At 43.3% G+C, this 12,548-nt stretch overlaps 1 protein-coding gene across 1 annotated transcript; it reads left to right on the forward strand.

Moving 5' to 3' along the window:
* The first annotated feature begins 8,228 nt into the window (after positions 1–8,228).
* On the forward strand, positions 8,229–11,674 carry LOC147522894 (beta-glucuronosyltransferase GlcAT14B-like). Its single transcript, XM_086595877.1, has 4 exons — positions 8,229–9,136; positions 9,224–9,299; positions 9,396–9,511; positions 10,671–11,674. Exons 1-4 carry the CDS (start codon positions 8,548–8,550, stop codon positions 11,183–11,185), a joined length of 1,296 nt encoding a protein of 431 aa, XP_086452003.1. The 5' UTR covers positions 8,229–8,547; the 3' UTR covers positions 11,186–11,674.
* The last annotated feature ends 874 nt before the right edge of the window (positions 11,675–12,548 follow it).

A 12,548-nucleotide genomic window follows, 5' to 3' on the forward strand; every position in this document is an offset into this window, starting at 1 on the left:
AGACGCAGGACGCTGACTGCCCGACCTTCTCTTTGTAAGCTTTGAATGTAGTCGATTTGTTTGTTTGTGTTGTGATCTCGCCTCTCTATATGAGAGTTAACAATAGAGCTGGTTTCTCAGGCTTGCCTGAGCAGTTTGCCCCCTTTTTTTTTTGATAAATACTTGACGAGCTGGTTTCCACGAAGGTGGCAGCGCGATGCCTTTTAACGGGTGTAACAGCTACCGATCTGGATTTCTTGGGTAAACCCAGCAGGTCGGTGGAAGTGTGAACACTGTCTGGGCTTTAGGCCCGCTGTACTTTTAACGAATATGCATGAAATTCGTGCTTTTGCTTATGCTAGATCTCTTTTGGCTACTATTCCGTTTATGATAATTATAGCATATTGTGGATGTGAAGCTTAAGACTTAGTTTAAGAAAGCGGTGTGCTCATTAAGTAGCCCCTGAGGGCGTATTGCTCATTGAAAGCGTTCTCACGAAGTTAATCCCAGGGGTATGGGTCCTTAACTTGGTGAGATTTGGAGAGGCTATGAGCCCGTAAAGCTCGAGAGCGCTCGCTCGCTCAAAAATCATTTTTAGCACCGGGCGTATGGCTCGCTGAGAGCGTTCTCACGAAGTTAATCCCAGGGGTTTGGGTCCTTAACTTGGTGAGATTTGGAGAGGCTATGAGCCTGTAAGCTCCTGAGAGCGTTTTGTTCGCTGGCGAGCGCTTTTTTAGTGGGCGATGGCTCGGCCGAGAGTTCTCACGGGTTAATCCCAGGGGTATGGGTCCTTAACTTGGTGAGATTTGGAGAGGCTATGAGCCCGAAGCTCGAGAGCCGCTACGCTCGCTAAGAAGAGCTTTTTAGCCATTGGGGCGTATGGCTCGCTAAGAGCGTTCTCACGAAGTTAATCCCAGGGGTATGGGTTCTTAACTTGGTGAGATTTGGAGAGGCTATGAGCCTGTAAGCTCCGGAGAGTTACTCGCTCGCTAAGAGCGCTTTTAGCCATTGGGCGTATGGCTCGCTGAGAGCGTTTGTAGCCCCTGAGGGCGTATTGCTCACTGAGAGCGATCTCACGAAGTTAATCCCATAAGTATTTGACTGGAGTGGTCGACGATACAAATGTAACTAAACTATCTGAATTATCAAAGATTAGGAACATGACTGTGTACGAGACTGAATTTTTATTGATAAAATCTCTTTAACAAGTAAGTATTCCAAGGTCGTGGAAGTGTTGTCCCGTCTTGTGTCTTTATCCAGTAGGCCCCATTGCCCACAACTCGGTTTACTACGTACGGTCCTTCCCATGTTGCTGCTAGTTTAGAATCATCCTGTGTCTTTTTCAGAACTAGATCACCAGGCTGGAAGGATCTAGGATGTACTTGTTTGTTGTAGGACCTCTTTAGAATATGTTGATATGATGCCACTTTGATAGCTGCCAGATCGCGGCGCTCCTCCAGCAAACCAACCTCTCGGGCTAGGACCGAGTCATTATGTCCTGACTCGACAAGCTCGGATCGAGTTCTTGTGATTGTCAGCTTGGTTGAATAACAGCTTCGGTGCCATAACACAAGGAGAAATGGTGACTTCGCCGCGTGTCTTTGAGCGAGTGTGTCGTCGCGATGAGCCCACATAATGTTCTCTAGCTGGTTTGGCCATTGGCTCTTGTTCTTTTCGATCTTTTTCCTTAAGTTCTCTAAAATAGCCTTATTGCTGGCTTCTGCTTGACCATTGCTTTGAGCGTACTGTGGAGTGAAGAATGTGTGAACTATCTTCCACTTGGCTAAAAATTCTTTGACCGTTTTGCCTTTGAACTGGGAACCATTGTCCATCACCAAGGTGTGTGGCAGACCAAATCTGGTGACAATGTGAGTCCAAATAAAGTTTCCGACGTGTGACTCCTTGACATGTGCCAAAGGAACTGCTTCGATCCACTTGGTGAAGTAATCGGTTGCCGCTAAAACGAAGCGGAACCCAGTGCTTTTCTGTGGGATGAATGGTCCCATGATGTCCATGCCCCACATGTGGAATGGCCAGGGACTTGCAATGTTGATCAACTCCCGAGCGGGCTGGATGATGTTGTGGCCAAATGTTTGACATTTGAGGCATTTGAGCACATATACCTTGGCGTCGATCTACATGTGAGGCCAAAAGTATCCTTGAGAGATCGCTTTGTGGGCCAAAGAACGACCTCCAACATGGTTGCCGCATTCTTTTTCATGGATCTCAGCAAAAATCAATTGACCCTGAGTTAGACTTAAGCATCTCAAGTGAGGTCCTCCAGCAGATTTTCGAAACAACTTGTTATTTAGAACACAATAGCGACGTGCTAGGTATGGCATCTGCCTGGCTTTACTTTGTTCTGCCGGAAATGTGCCTTTCTGAATGTACTATATGATGGGCTGCATCCATGTTTGGCTCCTCTGCTCTTCAGAGAGTGGGCAGAGGTCGCTGATTTCTAAGACGTGCTTTACTTGGTAGGCAGGTCGGTCAACTACTTCAATGAGGAGTTGTCGCGGGGCGCCGCCTGGTGTTTGAGTAGCCAAGTAGGCTAGACTGTCTGCGTGACGGTTCTCGTCGCGTAAAAAGTGGTGCATGGTGGCCCTTTTGAAAGATAGGAGTAACTGATTAACAACTTTAAGGTATTTAGAAAGGTTACCTTCGTGGGTAGTGTACTCTTTAGCAATCTGGCGAACGACCAGTTGCGAGTTACTAAAGACTTGAAGTTCTTGTACACCCAGCTATAGCGCCATTCTAAGCCCCATAATTACTGCTTCGAACTCCGCTTCGTTATTGGAAGTCGCAAAATCGATACGAACTGATTTCTCCATTACTTCTCCGGCGGGCGATACCAGTATGATGCCAACGCCACTTCCGCCGGGGTTGTTGGAACCATCTACAAAGAGGGACCAAACAGTCTTGTCGTTGTGTTTGGGAGGTTTGATGTCTGTCTCGGGCTCCCAATGTAGATCATCCATCGGGAAGTCGGCAAGGAAGTCGACAACGACTTGTCCCCTTCAAGGTGTATTGGGACTAACTCGACGTCGGTTTGTTGTCGAAAGCTCTTCAGCCCAGACTGCCATGCGAGTTGTCTTATTTTCCTTGTGAATAATCTTCTTCAACGGGAGGTCGGTGAGTACTTTGATTGGGTGTGCCTGGAAATATGGCCTGAATTTCCTTGCAGAATATAATAGTGCTAAAATTGCTCTTTCGATGTAAGAGTAGTTCTTTTCGGCTGGAGTTAATGTCTTACTCGTGACATAGATTGGTTTTTCTGCGTTGTTGTCGTCTTTGAACAGGACCGAAATGATAGCGAAGTCTGATATTGCTAGATACAGCCCCAGCGTTTCACCGTCTGTTGGTTTGGCTAAGACGGGAGGTGTTGTGAGGTACTCTTTGAGAGTGGAAAAGGCCTGGTGACACTGATCGTTCCATGAGAACTTCTCGCCTTTTTTGAGGAGTTGCAGGAATAGTCGGCACTTGTCTGATGCCCGCGATATAAATCGGTTAAGTGCAGCAACCATGCCTGATAGTTTCTGTATCTGCTTCTTTGTCTGCGGGTCGGGCATATCTAAGAACGCGCGAATTTGATCTGGGTTAGCTTCGATTCCACGCTGTGATACCTGGTAGCCTAGAAATTTGCCGGAGGACGCTCCGAAAAGCATTTTTCTGGGTTCAGCTTCATACGAGTTCGGCGTAACCTAGAGAACGCTTGCTCGAGGTGGGTGAGGTGGTCACCTGCTTTCTTGCTCTTGACGACCATGTCATCGATATATACTTCCATGGTGTCACCTAACATGTCTTGGAACATATTAGTTACCATTTGTTGATACGTTGCGCCTGCGTTCTTGAGGCTGAATGGGAGAACGTTGTAGTAGTAAACCCCCTGTTCGGTAATGAAGGATGTTTTCTCTTGATCTTCCTCGACAAGTGGTATTTGGTTGTAGCCACTATAAGCATCCATGAAGGAGAGGAGTTCGTGGCCGCAGGTCTGGTCCACAAGTCGGTCGATCCTTGGTAACGGGAAGCTGTCTTTAGGTGTTTCTTGGTTGACATTGGTGAAGTCAATGCAGAGGCGAACTGTGCCGTTCTTTTTGGGAACCGCCACTATGTTAGCGATCCAATCTGGGTACTCGACCTTCCAGATGAACTCGACTTGCTTGAGTTTATCGACCTTATCGTTGATTGCTTTTTGGAACCGTAGTGATAGTCTCCTCGGTCGCTGTCGCACTGGTTTGGCACTAGGGTTGACGTTCAACCTATGACAGGCGACGTTGGGATCTATTCCTGGCACATCAATGTACGACCAAGCAAAAACATCTTTATTCATGGACAAAAAGTTCACAAGCTGGGTTTTGAGTGTGGAGTCGAGGTTAGCCCCAATATAGACGAACTTAAGGTCGTCTTCTGTTCCTAGATTCACTCGCTGCCTCTCGTCGGCTGGTGCCATAGCTTGTGTTGGGAGAGCGTCTTCTGGTGGTTTGATCTCTGTGGCTGCACTATTGGTCGGATGAGTGATTGGACTTGCTGCAGGAGTTGGAGTGTTTTCTGTGGTTACGACCATAGAGTCTAGGATGACGTATGTGGTTATGACAACGTAAGTCGGATCATCTTTGCCCAAAATTTGCTTTGGTGGTGGTGGATTTAACGAGGCTTACCTCCGGGTTTGCATGCAGTGGAACGCCGGTTATTACGAGGCGCAGCCCTGGTGTCTTAATGAGTAAGTGAGTGGCTGCAGTGACACTTTTCGGAGTCGGTTCAGATGGATAGGTCTTCTTGTTAGAGCCTCCAGTGCTCTGAGTTGGTGCGTGACCTCTGACTTCGGCGACCAGGTCTTTGGCCATAGTGTAGCTGGTGGGCTCATCCCTTACGCTGATTGGGGCCTCAGCAGTCTTGTGTGCTGAGTGGATTTGATTACAGTGATAGGCTTCCAGCTGGTTGCTACGAAGCTCCATCATGCCCCTGGGGCCTGGAAAATGGAGTACTTGATGTAGTGTAGAAGGTACGGCCTGCATTTGATGAATCCAACGCCATCCTAGGATGGCGTTGTAGGACGACTTAATGTTCAGGACGTTGAATCGTGTGTTGAAGCTGACTTTATCCTCTCTTGATCCTACTGATACTGGGAGTATAATGTCACCCATTGGGTCGGCTCTGGAGCCATTGAACCCATAAAGAGGAGCGATACGATCTATGAATACTGACTTGGGTAGGTTCATCTCTTGGATTGTGTGGTAAAACAAAATGTCGCATGAGCCGCCTCCGTCAATCAGACACGCTTTAACCGCCCCGGTCGATCCCGACGTGGACGACGAAATTTATTCGTCGTTGTGGGGAGGCGGACCTTTGGTGAGGTCGGCTTCGTGGAAGGTAATATCCCCGAGTGGGACCGAATTCAATGTCGTAGGCGTGTCTTTGCTTTGTGAAAAAAATGGTAGACTTCTTGGAGAGCACCAACACGCCTCCGCTTTTCTCTGGAAGAAGTAACAGAGTCATCTAGGAAAGTGATCATATGGATGGTTCGGCCGTTGGTATGATCCGGACGAGTGAAAGGGGCGATCATCATGCCGGGACGGGTCGACGGAAATCCCTCTCCGCGAGCGAAGCGAGCTTGAGGTCTTGTCGTTCCCTGCGGGTGGAGAGATCGCCCGCACTCGTTAGGCCATAAGTTTATGGCGCAAGTCGCCGTCGCCAATGTTGGTGTATCTTTTTGATTTGTCCCCGCTTCACGATGAGATCTTGGAGATAATGTTTGAGCCCCCAGCAAGTGTCGGTTTCGTGACATTTTGCTTTGTGGAATGCGCAGTAGGGCATGTCAGGTCGCTCTGCAGGCTGCCGCATGCTAGGCTGGAAGTAAGAGGCTCGCTTGATCTTTTCCAGTATGTAGCTGGGAGAGCGTGTCAGGACAACAAACTCTCTGTTGTTATCTAGGCGGTTGCCCGATTTAGGTGCTTGTGACCTGGGACGTTTTTTTGCAGGTGGAGTGTTGTCAGAGATTGCCGCCACTTCTTGGTCGTCTGATAGACCATGATGTCGCAAACCCTCTTGCTGCTTGATGTACTTATCGACCCGAGCGTATAGCTCTGATAGGGTTTCTGGGCGCGACCTTATCCGCGACCTGGAGAGGTCGGTGTTGCGCACCCGACAAGCGTTGGAGAATGCCAGTGTGGCAAAAGACTCTTTGAGCCACTTTCCATGCATAATAGTTCGGCTTTGAACCGACCTAGGAATTGGCGTATCGTTTCATTCTCTCCAAATAATAGCTGGAAGAGTGAATCCAGATCTGCTTTTTACGCCCGTCATTGCGGCACGCATCGGCGTCTTGGTAAACGATCGCTGAACCGCCGAAAGTCTTAATCGAGTCTGATTCGAGTGAAAAGAACCAATCAAGTGGACCATCTTTGAGGCTGGCGAGGAAGAGCCGACAGTGAAGATGGTCAAACTCCGTGGAGCTGTAAAGGGCTAGGCTTTGAATGTAGCGGGCTATATGCTGGCCGGGGCATGTGCTGCCATCATACATTGGGAAACGTGGCTGGACGAAATCTTAAGGAGAGGATTTACTGAGTACCTCTGTGGTGAACGGGAAGCGCAAAGACGCGTTTTGCATTTTCTAGACGATCCGGGATCGTCTTTTTCGCATCAAGGCTCGTCGATCCGTTGCGACAACTCATTAATTTATTGATTAACTTCGTTGATGTCGTTCTCGAACGCGTTACCGGGTGGTGTTGAAGGCGTTAACTTGTGCTCCGAAGAGCAAAGATTTTCTTGCCGGAGCAAGGAAATGCTCATTGGTTACTTAACCGATGTCGCGAGGCCTTGAACTTGAGCTTCGAGGCTTGCCATGCTTCGTGGGCTTGAGATATGTGGTTTTTGGTGTTTGATTCTTTTGGTTTGTGTGAAGAAGATGTCTCAAGTAATCGAGACCACAGATGGCGCCAATGTAAAGGCGTGATTCAGCTTTCCTTTACATATACAGTCGGATGGGAACTGATAAAGGGATATATGAGGGGGACCGAGTTTGACTTAGGAGCGAACTGCCTACGTATCTTGCTTTGGGTTTTTCCAGGGAGGCAAGAATCAGGTCTGACGTAGTTCATGGGAGGGGTATTTATAGATGTCTAGAATGAATCCTCGCCCACCACGTGTAAAGGGTGCCACCAACGTGGGGTCTAGATCAAAGAGGTGTGTGAGACCTGCCTCTATAGGTCTGCTGTGATGATGGAGTTTAGTAGTCTGGGCAAGTAGCTTGCGGCAGTGGTCAGTAGCTGGTGGCAGTGATCCGTGCCTGTGCTCCTATGCTCATGATTACTTCTAGAAGGCAAGCTAAGTCACATTATAGCCTGGCTCGCGTACTGGTGTGAACTGTTCTGAAACGTTCTCTTAGCTTGTGGGTGCAATCTGGTTCCGCAGGTCGGCGTGATAGTTCCACCGTGCTGAGTACGCGCCTGATATTCCTAGGGGGATATCACTCCGTTACAATAGGTATTTATCGTCATTTCTTGCGTATGTGAGCCAAAGTGGGAACATTATATAACCCTTAAATTCTTCAGGCCAAGTTAAACGATATAAGGCCAGACTATTACATCACGAGATCACTCTTTCCGATCTGCCAATCTACCAACCAAAATTGTATACGTGGCACTAAGGCACTAACTAGCCAACACAACCATTTTAGATGCTTCATGGTCCAAATCTCATTATCTAATTTTGTGCATGATCCGCTGATCATATACAAAATTAGATAATCGCCGAATTTGTCTAATTTTTTTACGAACACTTACATATAAGTTACAAAAATTATCTATGAGAACATTATTATCTTTTATTTTTTGGTTAATGCAATCTTATCAAAAATATATATATCAGCCAACTAACAATTACTACCATTCATTAATATTTTCTTTTCGGAGTTGGTCCACCGTCCACCTACCTGCTGATGTTAGACTGTTAGTAATTCGAAATCACAATCCTGTTTGGGATCAAAATCTGAAGTTCCTTCAAGTGCACATACTAGTTGTGTTGTTATAACTTATAACTATAGATCATGTGGTTAGCTGCTAGTCCATCCATCCATCTTCCCAAAAAGAATGTGTAAAGAACCATATGAAATTTAGGTGGAACAATATTTCAACAATATTTTCTCTTCCGTTACCACATGAATTCCAAACTTTTTGACTTGTACCATTAAATACTGTACTAATTAAAGCTATACGTGTCATTAATTAACAATAATACTTGAGATTGATGCTAACCAAACTCCATTTTTATGCCAAATAAAAACAAAAGAAAATAAAGATTAATTGAGCACTCTAAAACAAGTCTGCCAGTGCAAGCAACCAAGCAAGCAAAGCCAACTCCTGCTAAAAAAAATGATAAAAACTACCCAATTCCTCAAAACTCAAGAACAAGAAAACAAAAAAAGTTTACATTTTGAAACCAGCCCAACACCCAATTCCATTAAACCAACATAAAAAACTAAAAAAGAATAGATTTTGAGACACCCCAAAGTTTCATTTCCATGTTTTTAAGCTAAGAAAACAGAGAAGAAGAAGAAGAAGTAGTAGTACAATGAAGAGATTGAGAAGTTACTTGCACTTTAAACAACAACAAACAAATGTTGTAGAACGTAAATGGATCTTTCCATTAGCAATAGGTTCAATGGTATCTTTATTTCTATTATTTCTAACTACATTTACTTCCCCAGATGGGTTTTTACCATTTTTACCCTTATATCGTTCATCAAAAGCTTCATCATCAGCCATTTTTATTGAATCTAAACTACACCCACTTCCCATTTCATCATTCCCACCACCACCACGTTTTGCTTATCTCATTTCAGGTTCAATTGGTGATGGGGTGATGTTAAAAAGAACATTACAAGCTTTATATCATCCTATTAATCAATATGTTGTTCATCTTGACCTCGAATCGACACCTGATGAAAGACGAGATGTTCAAGATTTTGTGACTAATCATTCTGTTTTTAATGCTGTTGGGAATGTTAGGATGATTACAAAAGCTAATCTTGTTACTTATAGAGGTCCTACTATGGTTGCTAATACACTTCATGCCGCCGCGATTTTGTTAAAGGAAGGTGGTGATTGGGATTGGTTTATAAATCTTAGTGCCACTGATTATCCACTTGTTACTCAAGATGGTAATAATAATGCCTTCAACTTTTATTTGCCCTTTACGTGTTTTCGGTTAATTTAGTAATTGATTGTCTTTTGTGGTAAATGTATAGATCTGTTGCATACATTTTCGTATTTGCCGAGGGATCTCAATTTCATAGATCATACTAGTAACATTGGTTGGAAGGAGTGAGTGGTTTCTTTTACTTGATTGGTTTTAATGTTTTTTTTAAAGGTTATAGTGCGTGGGCATTGATTGAATGGAAGTTTTTTTTGGTTGTGTAGATTTCAGAGGGCCAAACCGATAATTATAGATCCGGGGTTGTATATGACTAAGAAAGCTGATGTGTTTTGGATAACTCAGAGAAGAAGCGTTCCCACCGCTTTCAAACTCTTTACTGGTGAGATTTCATTATGTCTTTTGGGTTTCTGCTTCATTCAGTTAGTTTTCATTGTTATTTATGGTATCAAAACAGTGTTTAGTTTAGTTGCTTCAAGGAAATATGTGGTGTGAACTTTTGGCTTTCAAAGTTCTATTGTAGTTCTGTCTGGATTGAATAAAGTAGATCTAGTAGGAGCTACTAATTCAGAAATGGAAGAACAGGCCATGACCTGATTGGTATTGACATTCAACCCAATATCTGTGGTAGGTTTACTATTGCTTAAACATCTACAACTCTTTGTGGTATTATTGAAGTGCATTTAGAACTTAAGATTTTAGTACAAGAGACAGTCTGGGTTATATACACCGAATGCGTAATAGATTAGAGCAAAAAAATACTCTACTTGAACTATTCAAAAGAGTGTTCCGTTCTTAGTATATGTAGGAGTCGAATATCAACATCTACAAGACTACAACTAGGAAAATATTTAAAGCAGAATAAGTTATTAAGCAGATCTATTAAATTGGAAATAATTTTCGGAGAGCAATTTGATATTTAGCTTTGTGCCTGTGGTTGATTAATAGTGCATGCACATCTGTGAACAATAATCGTAATATTGAAGTGAATTTACTGCTTAACATGTTGTTCATACAAGAAAATGCTTTTGCAAGTAATGGTATTATTGAAGTGTTCCTAAATTCAAGATTTTTATACAAGAAAGCAGTATGTTATCAACAATGTGCAGGTAATGAATTATAGCAGAAAAATAACTTGAATCGAACCATTCAAGATGGTGCTACACTACCCTGTTTCTCGTACATATCAGCATCTACGACATTGTAATGAATAATGTGGATATGGATACGGTGTCTGCTTAGAAGTATATTCCCAATAGGGTATTAATTTGTTACTGTTAGTTTGTGTAACAAATTGCATTGCCTCATAGATAGTTTCTGAGCTAAATTATAAAAGCAATGGATTGTCTCTGATGGTTCTAGTATTCACATAAGTGATCGGAATCATTTGAGAAACTCTTTTAGCCACCTGTCTTTCTACTATCCCAGTAGATTTTGGGATAAGGATATTGAACGAAGATACTTTTGATTCTGCGTATTTGAACATTTAAAGTGTGAGCGTCAATACTGGTTTATGGGGTTTTCTTCTTAATCACTGACAGGTTCAGCTTGGATGGCACTTTCACGACCTTTTGTTGACTTCTGTATTTGGGGATGGGACAACTTACCTCGAACTGTCCTCATGTACTACGCAAACTTCATATCCTCACCAGAAGGCTACTTCCACACTGTGATCTGCAATGCTCAAGAGTTCCGTAACACCACTGTCAACAGTGACCTGCACTTTATATCATGGGACAATCCCCCTAAGCAGCACCCCCACCACCTCAATGTTAACGACATGTCAAGGATGATTAACAGCAATGCTCCATTTGCTAGAAAGTTCCCAAGAGATGATCCAGTACTCGACAAGATTGATGCTGAGCTCTTGTTACGAGGATCAGATATGCTTGTCCCTGGAGGATGGTGTGTTGGAAGTAGGGAAAATGGATCTGATCCTTGCTCAGTGGTTGGTAATACAACAGTTCTCAAGCCAGGTCCTGGTGCCAAAAGGTTGGAGCAGTTAATTGTTTCTCTGTTGTCCAAAGAAAATTTCCGTCCAAGGCAATGCAAATAATATAAACGCGCTGTAGAAGACATTTCTCTTGAGCAAATCATATATTGTTTACGTCAAGGAGGATGATCATACTCAGGTATGTAGTGTTTTTCCATGTAAAATTAGCAGCACTGGCTACTCGTTTTCACTGGATAGCAACTCGTGGATTGGCATCAAGGGGACGTGTTGGTGGAATTGAAAGTTGGGAACTAAGGATCGCCTCCAGCTGTAATATTACCATATGCACTGTCGGAATGGGTGTTCTTGTCCTGCAGAACTGGATTGGTCACTATGTAGCTCAATTCTTTTCTATACTTCCAAGCCCTTCCAACTCGCAAGAACCCATGCCTATATAACTGAAATTGTCGCAAGAACCCATGCTTCTATATTGTCGTTATAGTGTTGTCCGAATATGTGCAATTTTTCCCACAAAATGAGAACAATGACACGAATTTTTTGAAGAAGTGTGTTTACTTGTTTTGTTCTTTTGGTATATATATCTTCGCACTAGTGGAGCGTAATAGTCTTCATCTAATGAAATTTAGATCTTTAGATTTTTATTCTGTGGCGCCTGATGGCCTCGACTCTTGTTTCCTGGTCTTCAACATCAGAATATCAGATCGTCCTCTTGTTAATGTGAGGTTTGAAAGTACACAACTCATGGACCATTTTCACGAGTAAGGCAACTTGTGAATCAGTGTTCCACACTTCCACATATACAACTGTCAGTACCTTCTAGTAGCTAATGCTGTATTGCTTTAACTAAATCATGTTGAAAGCACAGCCTTCAGTGATTAATTAAATTTTCACTGATACACTTGAGACTGCAACTTATTTTGTAATATTATTAGCCTATCAACAACTAATTAGGATGAAATTTTAGCTGGGTTTTTATGGTAATTTTTTCACATTTCGTTCAAACACACTCGAAATCTCAATAATTTAATCAGGTAATGAAGATGTAAATTGTTCTTTCTTTGGGAAAAAAAGTTGTCAAGTATTACTTAATAGTCAAGTCCCGCCAACATCCAACCAAGCAAATGGAGTATTGGAGTCGTAGATTCTGAACAGACTTTCCATAAACACAACACGTTCTTGGCTTACTTGCATTGTTTCCCAAATCCAAACCCTTTTGGAAAAACAGTCTGCAATTCCAGCACTATATTTTCTGTAATAGGTTGAAGAAAGAGTTATTTTTTTCTCGTCTTCTTGTTTATCTCGTGTATTCACTACTCTGTATCTTTTCATTTCACTATAGTGTTCAATGGTAATAATAGATTCATTTCAAATATTTTTTCCTTTCAGTATTTCAGCAAGATGTTCAGTGCTAGTAATGGGTTTGTTTCAACTGTGACGAGCTTCCTGTTCATGTGGGCAACAATTT

Source organism: Coptis chinensis, chromosome 1 (genome assembly GCF_015680905.1).
Source record: "Coptis chinensis isolate HL-2020 chromosome 1, ASM1568090v1, whole genome shotgun sequence".
Classification (NCBI taxonomy): domain Eukaryota; kingdom Viridiplantae; phylum Streptophyta; class Magnoliopsida; order Ranunculales; family Ranunculaceae; genus Coptis; species Coptis chinensis.